This window comes from Lycium barbarum, chromosome 11 (genome assembly GCF_019175385.1).
Source record: "Lycium barbarum isolate Lr01 chromosome 11, ASM1917538v2, whole genome shotgun sequence".
In the NCBI taxonomy this organism is placed as follows: domain Eukaryota; kingdom Viridiplantae; phylum Streptophyta; class Magnoliopsida; order Solanales; family Solanaceae; genus Lycium; species Lycium barbarum.
In genome coordinates, this window is record NC_083347.1 from 42,993,497 (window position 1) to 43,002,740 (window position 9,244).

A 9,244-nucleotide genomic window follows, 5' to 3' on the forward strand; every position below is an offset into this window, starting at 1 on the left:
ATCGTCAACTGCCATCATCAATTACCAACACTATTAGCTATCACTATCAACCACCACCACCAACTATTATCATCAACTATTACCAGCATTCATTACCACTAGCTACTGCCTACAATATCACCATTAGCCGACACCATCTTCAATTGACATCCACAACACCACCTCTAGTCATTGCCACCACCAACCGTCATATAATATTTTAAAAAAACATTTTATTGATGAAATATTATATTAATTTTGTATTTTATTCAATTTCATGCTTATTACTCCCTCTGTCCCAATTTATATGACACTTTTCGCTTCCCGAGATTCAAACTGCATGAACTTTGACCAACATTTTAAGATAGTATATTTCACCAAATTGATATGAGTAACTTATAGTACTTTTCATGTAGTTTCCAAATATATAAATTTTAATATTAAAATATTGAGTTAATCTAATCCAATTTAGCTTCAAAGTTTAGTCAAATTAACTCTCGAAAAGCGAAACATCCACATAAATTGGGACAGAGGGAGTAATTTTTTTAAAAATAAAGACATATTTTACCCATTCAGATGTCGGAAAGCAAACAGTCTTAATAATTTAGCATCCAGACCTTAATATATCATCTTAATATTCATATGTGTATTTAGATTCAGACATAAAATTCTTAATGTACATCTTAATATTCAAATGTGCATTCAGTTTTAGACATCTTAATCTTAATAAAAACAAATGAGGCCTTAGTTATTTCGAGAAAACAATATTTATGCAACTTAGCAGCTTATTCCTATCACTGTGGTTGGGTTTTCCTTTACTTTTATGTTTGCATCATGTGGAGGGTCTACTTGGGGAATAGAAATTGCAGCGATCGTCGAGTATCTTATTTTTTAACAAAACAGAAAGCTAGTTGTACAAGTTTGTCATTCATAGTTGAGCCCCGGTGAATCGAACCAAAACACTATGAGAACACCAAAATACTTTCAAATGAGTGTTCCCCTTTTCACAAAATATTGCTACTCACAGAATGCAAGAGTAGATTTCACAATTAATAGGAATGTGAAGCTACATCAACAGAATAATGATAGAATCATGAACTTACCCACCCAAAAACTCATACAAAACAATGTTTCAGACTCTTAACAAGAAATCTGGAAATGTTAGTGCACACTAAATCACTAATGATATGCCGATAAGTGATAAATCTCACCGAATATAACTAGAAGATTGATGAGATTACTCCACTAATGGAGTTTGAAGCTCGAGCAAGTTGAGAGAAAATGAAGAAGAAGAGGATTTGTGAAATGGAGAACTGATTTCATTAACTGAAAAATGAGCTGTACATATCACATTTATACAGCTATGCTAACCACTTAACAAACTAACTAACTCATTAAATATCGAATCCACTAACTGTCTAAGTTTTAGTATTTACAGTTAGTCCTCTAAGTTCTAGGTAATGCCATCATCTTCAATACTCCCCCTCAAGCTGTGATGTGAAAAAATATTAAGCACTCCCAGCTTGGACAAAAGATACTAATGTTGTGGTCTTGCCAACCCCTTTGTAAGTAAGTCTGCTGCTAGCTCCATGGTGTTTATGTATCTTGTTTCAATCATCCCCTTTTGTGTCTTTTCTATGATAAAATGGCAATCAAGTTCTATATGTTTTGTCCTCTCATGAAACACAGGATTTACAGTTATTTGCATAGCTGATTTGCTATCACTGTGCACTAAGATAGGTGTCTCAATTTCAACTTCCAATTCTTTGAATAATTCCTATATCCATACTATGTCTGCAATAGAGTTTGCCATGCTTCTATACTCAGCCTCTGCTGAGCTCCTTGAAATAACTCCCTAATTTTTTGATTTCCAAGATATAAGTGAATCTCCATATTTGATCAGAAAACCAGAAACAGATCTTCTTGTGTTTGGGCCAGCAGCCCAGTCAGCATCACACAGAACTATAATTTTCTTTGATGGTTTGCTAGACAATAGAATTCCCAAACCTGCTTGTCCCTTGATAGATCATACTACTCTCATTACAGCATCTAGATGAGACTATTTAGGTTGATGAAGGAACTGGCATAGAGTTTGAACTGCAAATGAGATATCTGGCCTGGTAACTGTCAGATATAGAAATGTTCCCACCATCCTTCTATAAACACCAGTGTCTTCTAGCAATTTATCTTCACTTGAAATCCCTTTCTTCTTATCATCTTCTTTGTTGGCAGTCATCATCTCATCATACTCCAATGTAGTGATTTGATGTTGGGATACATAGGTGTGGAATCTGGTCTTGCGGCACTTAAACCAGGTTCAGAAATGATCTCTAGAGTGTACTTTCTTTGGTGCATAAGTATTCCTTTCTCTGATCTAGCAAATTCAATGCCTAAGAAGTACTTAAGCTCACCAAAGTCCTTGATTTTGAATGTTTTCTGCAACACTTCTTTTGTCTGAATAATGAGATCAATATTGATGCCTGTAATAAGCAAATCATCCACATATACAAGAAGAAGGATACTAGAGGAATCAGTCTTCTTGGTAAATAAAGAATAATCCAGATGACTTTGAACAAAACCAAGATTAAGCAATGCTTCAGTGAGCTTCATGTTCCATTCCCTAGGTGCTTGTTTCAACCCATAAAGGGATTTGATGAGCTTACATACATGCTTCTCCCCTGCACATCAAATCCAGATGGTAGTTAAAATCCCTGAGGTAGAGTCATGTAAACTTCATCATGTAAATAATCTTGAAGAAAGGCATTGTACATATCTATTTGATGGACATACCACTGATTAGAATAGGCAATGACAAGTACTGATCTAACTGTGACCATTTTTACAACAGGAGAGGAAACATTTCCTGATAATCAAGACCCTCTCTTTGATTGAAACCTTTAGCTACTAGCTTGGCCCTAAACCTTTCCATAGTGTCATTAGCTTTATACTTGATCTTAAACACCCATTTTCACCCAATAACTGACTTGTCAGGAGGTAATTCCACAACTGACCATGTATTATTCTTTTCCAAGGCTAAAATTTCAGTCTGCCTAGCCTAAACCCGCCTAGGATCAATATTGGCCCCCTCAAAAGAAATTGGTTCAACTTCAATGGAGGAAGTACCAATATAAGCTTGATATGAAGAAGAAAGCTGATCATAGTAGATTTAATTAGCAATAGAGTAAGGTGGTGTAGCAGCAGGACTAGAGTAAGTATGAGCAGTGATGTAGTCTTTTTGCCATATTAGTGGTTTTGTACCTCTGGTGAATTGTCTAAGAGAGGTGGATATAGTAGGAGGAGCTGATGGAAATGGAGATGGAGATGGAGATGGAGAATATGGGACAAACTGAGAAGAATCAGAAGAAGCAATAGGTGAGGCAGAAGGATGTGGCAGTATAGAAGAATTATTATGATTAGGATCCAAAACAGGTTCATCAGCAGATACAAACACCCTTAAGTCTCCAGTAGAGTTAGTGCTAAAGGGAAAGATATCTTCTCTAAATTGAACATCTCTGCTGAAAAAGAATTGTTTATCTTTTAGGTCATAGAGGATATAACCTTTGGTGGTAGGACTGTATCCCATCTAGACAGCTGGGATAATTCTAGGTTGAAACTTGTCACTCTTTGGTAAAGTAATAGCAAAACAAAGACAACCTAGAACTCTCAAGTGATTCAAGGAAGGTTTGACCTTGTGAAATGACTCATAAGGAGATTTTCCACCTAGCACAGATGTAGGTAATCTATTGATAAGATAGGTTGCTGCTATAACACAATGACCCCATTACTTTAATGGAACGTGACCTTGAAATCTGATTGCCCTTGCTACTTCTAGAAGGTGTCTATGCTTTCTCTCAGCAACACCATTTTGCTGAAGAATATGTATGCAAGTTCTCTGATGGACAATACCAAGTGAACTAAATAGAGTGTGACATTCATGATTAACAAACTTTGTCCCATTATCAGTTTTAATGATCTTAACAGAAGCAACAAATTGTTTTTTCACCATAGTTAAGAAATTTTGTAGAATGACAAGAACATCACTTTTGAATTTTATTAAAAAAATCATACCATTCTAGAACAGTCATAAAAAATAGTGACAAAGAACTTGTTGCCATCATAGGTGGACATTTTATAAGGACCCCATACATCATAATGTAGAACATGAAACACATCAGCAGTTCTAGAATTGCTAGTAGGAAATGGCAATCTAGTTTGCTTAGCTAGTGGATAAACAGTACATCTGTGAACTTCTTGAGTACAGGAATTGAAAGGTAAGGAAAATAGAAGAGGTGTGACCAACCCTCCTATGCCAAAGAGAGAAATCAGCAATGGAGATTGTAGATTGAGTAATTCTGAGCAGCAAGAGAATTTATTGTAGTTTTGGATTTTAAGGAGGTTGAGATGCCTCTAATGAAAGCTTGAACAGGTAGAAGATAGAGTCCACCAGACTCTCTACCAATCCCCTTCACCTGCCCACTGTGGAGGTCCTGGAATACAAAGAAATCAGGGAAAAAAGAGACAAAACAATGTAAGCTTTTTGTGATTTGTGAAACTAGCAATAGATTGAACTTGAAGTCAGGTATGAATAACACATTATTCAGAGTAGCATTATCAAATATGGGACATGATCCTATATGGGAAATGTTCGTTGTATCCCCATTGGGCAAATGAACTTTCTTATGATCATTATCTACTTTCTGTAGATTTGTGAGTATATTAGTTTTTGAGGTCATGTGATTTGTAGCTCCTGCTACGGTTCACTTTTACGCAGGTGCATAAAAGCTACTAGGAGGTTGTTTGTGCTCTAATTGAATTTTATGTACTTTAGAGTCGCCACCTAATTTATTTAAGGAAAACTAGGAAAATCAGGTTAAAAGGGTTTATTCAAGCAAGAGAAAAATCCTTTTGGACCAGAGTTCGAGGTAAGGGTTCTGGTGATCCCCTAGGGAAGGTTTTAAGCACCCTAGTATTAAGGATCCGTAGAATACGGTTGATCTACGAGCTTCAATGTGTGATTAATTTATTATTTGCTTAAGTGTTTAATTTTCCGCAAAAACGTCATCCTTTTTTTTTTTTTTTTTTTTTTTTTTTTATCATAAACTCAAGCAAAAATTTGGCAAAAAGTTCCCCTTAGAAAAAGGGGATTTAGGTTTGAAAATCTGCACAAGTGTTCAACTCACTTTATTTCCGGACTAAGACACACCCGGGATTTCTCCCGAGTAGAGTCGCTACTATTTTAGTCCTAATAAAATGAGTTTAGTACTTATGGGTTTTACAATATAAGAAAGTATGGAGTATATCTCCATTTTTTATACATATACATGTAAGGAAAAGTGAGAGTTTTTTATTAAGTCCAATTTTATTTTATTGAAGCTCAATTGGGTCAATTCATACTCCAATCCGGAGTCCATCTTATTCTCAAACCTGGCCCAAATGCATTTCTCTCTTGCTTCAGTCCACAGGTTTCTGGGCTTTCAGCCCAACAGTATCAAAGACATTTCCAAATTCTAAAGTCCAGTTTTGTTTCCATGGAGACTTCAGTTTTTTCCAGATTTTGTTCCAAAGCAGTTGAGTGTTTAGCAAAAATGGTTTTGTTATCCAATTCAGTTTTCAGGTTATTTTGCTTTTAAATCCAGTTTATCACAAAAAAAAAAAAAAAAAAACGAAGAACCATTTATTATCCTTTAAAGCCTTTAAGCAGTCCACAGTGGGCTAAAGGCCCAAAAATCACTTTACTTCCATTCGTTCGGTTTCCAAAAGGGGCGATGTCACACCCTATTTTAACCGGGTTAATTTAGGAGTATAACATATTGGTGATTCCTGTTCATTTTGTTTTAAGAGTCGCCACCTAATTAATTTAACGGTGAATTAGGACACCTAGAGATTAACTAAGGAAAGTTAAAACTAAACCTCAATTAATAGTCTGCTTAACCAATTGTGATTCTAGGTAAGGGCTCTATATTATTCTAAAGGGAAGGGGTTAGGCATCCTTTAGAATCCGTTAACTTACGGTTATCCGACCAAACTTAGGCTAATTAATTGAGAGTAAATAAAATGCTTAAAATTTAGAAAATGATTTTTGAGATATTGCTAGAGTTTTAAAAGAAAATAATGTTAGTTAAAATAAGATTTACAGAAAATGCAATAATTTGTATAAAAGAGACTTTAAAATGCCATTTTTTAATACGATTTATGAATGTTGTTTAAAATAATACTCGTAGAAAAAAAACATAATAACGTGTGTAAGAGAAGATTATAAAAATTTAAATGGGACTTGAAAATATTGATGAAGCCTTAAATAAAAGATAATATTTAATAAGATTTATAGGAAATGTGATAATTTGCATGAAATGAAACTTATAAGCATTGTTAAGATAAAAAATGTCATTTAAAGAAGACTTATAAATGTGGTTAAGCTTTAAATAATAATTTTATTTAAAAAATGAGACTTGCAAAATATAATGATTTGTATATGAATAGAAACTTTTTAAGAGAAAACCCAGCCAATTCAACTTGAAATAAAATGACATTATACGTATATAGTGAGTGGTATAGGAAATCTAGACTTGTTATGAATAGAATGCAAGAGGAGGTGAATTTTTCTCTATTTTTATTAACCTATTTACCTATATTCGGCTAGGAATATGCATAATTGAATTAATCTTAAAAATAATATTTATAAAACATACTTGAATTTATATTTGCGTATTAGTGACGCTTTAGAAAATGTATATAATAGTAAGAATAAAATATGATTCCATTAACTCAAATACATCGTCATGCTATTTGCAAATTAATAAATAAAATAAATATTAGATACTATAAATAGTTTTGACATAAAATAAAAATGAAGCTTATGAAATTAACTGGCCTTTCTTAAGTTAACTACCCTTTCACTAAAAACTAAGTCTCATATTAATCTAGTAAGGTTCATTTGGCTAAGGAAACAAACAAATAAAGTGTTAGTTGCACAAATACAAACCAAATACATGAAATGAAATAAAGGGGCAAATGATATTAAAATGAGCTCAGCCCACTTTAGGACTGCTAAAAAACTGTTCACGCTATTGAGCCTTAGCCCAGAATTTCTGTTTCTTTTGTTTTGCTGCAGATTGGTTGGATGCGGAAAAGATTTCGTTGGGCTTTTAGCCCAACACCGGATGTGGAGGAAGAACAAGCCCCTCGGACTCGTATATGATGGTCATGCATAAAAACGAAAGAGAACGATTAGTATACAATCAACTGATGAGGTTAAAACATGTAAAATATAACTCAAAATAAATCAATAGATTATGTATATACTGTGTATATTTAAATATATCTCATATATACACCCTCAGAAGGATGCATAGCCATGTACATAATTTGACATGTGGAAGGAGTTTCCAGACAGAACTCTTTTTTTTTTTTTTGTTTATTATATAAGAAATACATATAAATTAATTTCAGATAGAAATCTCGTACTATGTATAAGCAAGAAACAGAAAGAACTATCAACCAATATCTCTCAAATAAGTAGCATATCATCAGTTAGTGCACCAGAATAAACAAATATCTAGAATAACACTAAACACACCAATTTTAACTAATATCCTAGAACCTTAGTTGTGAATTATCAAATCCAATATTCAAGTTTAGCAATGAGGAAGTACTAAATATGCATTACACAATATGGTATGACCTGGGTAAAAAGGGAACAAATGTCCATCTAGCAAACTTACTCATTATTTTAATTATGCGAGTAGAGTATTTATCAAGACATATTAATCAAATTAAGTGTTCTAATACACTGCACTGGAAAGAGAATAAGTGTGCAGCAAACTCGGCTTAAAGTACTTGGCTGTTCAGAATCAATTACATCTTTGGTACAAATGTGTTTTCTACTAAGCTAAATGGTTCAGTGATCACCAGGGGAAATGCACACCTGCCCAAACAATAAAATCCTCCCACCAGAATCATTTTTTTTAACAAAAGCAATTTTGGAGCTTGAGATAATAAACAAAAGGAAACAAACAAAAGCTCAAACCAGCCCTGGAATTATCCGTTCCTCTAAACTAAACATAGAAACTCATATTCTGAGCCAAATTTAAATGATGTCCATCTCCTAACATTTGACTGAAAACAGTGCTTAGGAATATTTTAACACGTACACACATAATATAAGGATTCCTCCAGGAATCTCGTGGCCACTAGATAAGAGGAAAAAAAAAACATAATCTGGGGCATTTAACCAATGGAAACTGAAAATCCGAACCAGTACTGTAAGAAAACAGATATTAATACTCCAGTGGCATAGTAAATTCTATCACAGCCTATTCTTATTCTTTGACAATTTAAACATTCAAGCAAGTCAATTGGAGAGAGAATCATTTTGAATTCAGACATGGTTATCAAACTGATATTCAACTGTTTGCATAGCTAATGAAGCAAAGAGGATTTTTTAACTTAAACATAGCCCTTTTAACAGAGACACCTGCTGAACTAGGTTCATGTTTGAGAAAAGACTCATTATTTGGGAAAGAAAACAATAAAGGAACTAACTTGAACAATTATCTTCCTTAAGCGGCACACCAAATTTAAACAAAAGAGTTCTGTTTCATCAATGTAGATCACACATATATATAGTTATAGCTGCAGATTATCCATCTTCTAAGATGTTTAAGAATTATTGAAGCCTAAGACAACACATAATCGTCTTGACACAACTTAGTCAGATTCTAATCCAGGCTAACAAAGTGATCTTGGAAACACACAGTTGTATGCAAACACAAGGCTACACCAATAATAGTCTATTACCTTTTTACTTATACTATCATGAAGCTGTCTCCATTTCTTTTAGCTACATAAAATTCAACCTATGGGAGTTATCAATCATGTGCATACGTAGTATTAAACCCCAAACAAACTTATATGCATTTTCCTTTAAAGTCTGCTAGTGGTGATATGCAAGCAATTTTAAGTTATGTAAAGCAGTAGACATGTATCATGCTCGATAAGACAAAAAACTCTTAATCATATACAAGGTGAATGGATTAATGAGTTACTCTTTATAATGGTTTAAGCTCAAACAAAGGTCAAGCAAGAGAGAACCACATAGCGAATTGATCTTTAAGCATGCTACTGTACCAAACAGGGTATACAAAACTATCAGCTAATGAACATACTAACAAACATGTAGTATGACAAGTGGAAACAGTTAAATGTACAGGCAAACTTAGGCTCAAAACTAGTAGGCATGTGAGGAAATTATCATTTAAGCATGACC

At 33.8% G+C, this 9,244-nt stretch overlaps 1 protein-coding gene across 1 annotated transcript; it reads right to left on the reverse strand.

Moving 5' to 3' along the window:
- Nucleotides 1-1,834: 1,834 nt before the first annotated feature.
- Nucleotides 1,835-2,215, reverse strand: LOC132619777 (uncharacterized mitochondrial protein AtMg00240-like). Its single transcript, XM_060334574.1, has 2 exons — nt 2,078-2,215; nt 1,835-1,996 (listed from the first exon to the last, which is right to left on the reverse strand). The coding sequence occupies exons 1-2, from the start codon at nt 2,213-2,215 to the stop codon at nt 1,835-1,837; spliced, it is 300 nt and encodes a 99-aa protein (XP_060190557.1).
- Between the last annotated feature and the right edge of the window lie 7,029 nt (nt 2,216-9,244).

Coding starts and splice junctions, on each gene's coding strand:
- LOC132619777 (XM_060334574.1), bottom strand. CDS start 2,215: ATGACTGCCAACAAAGAAGATGATAAGAAGAAAGGGATTTCAAGTGAA. Junction 1,997..2,077: donor GGCCAGATATCTCATTTGCA/GTTCAAACTCTA, acceptor TGATCTATCAAG/GGACAAGCAGGTTTGGGAAT.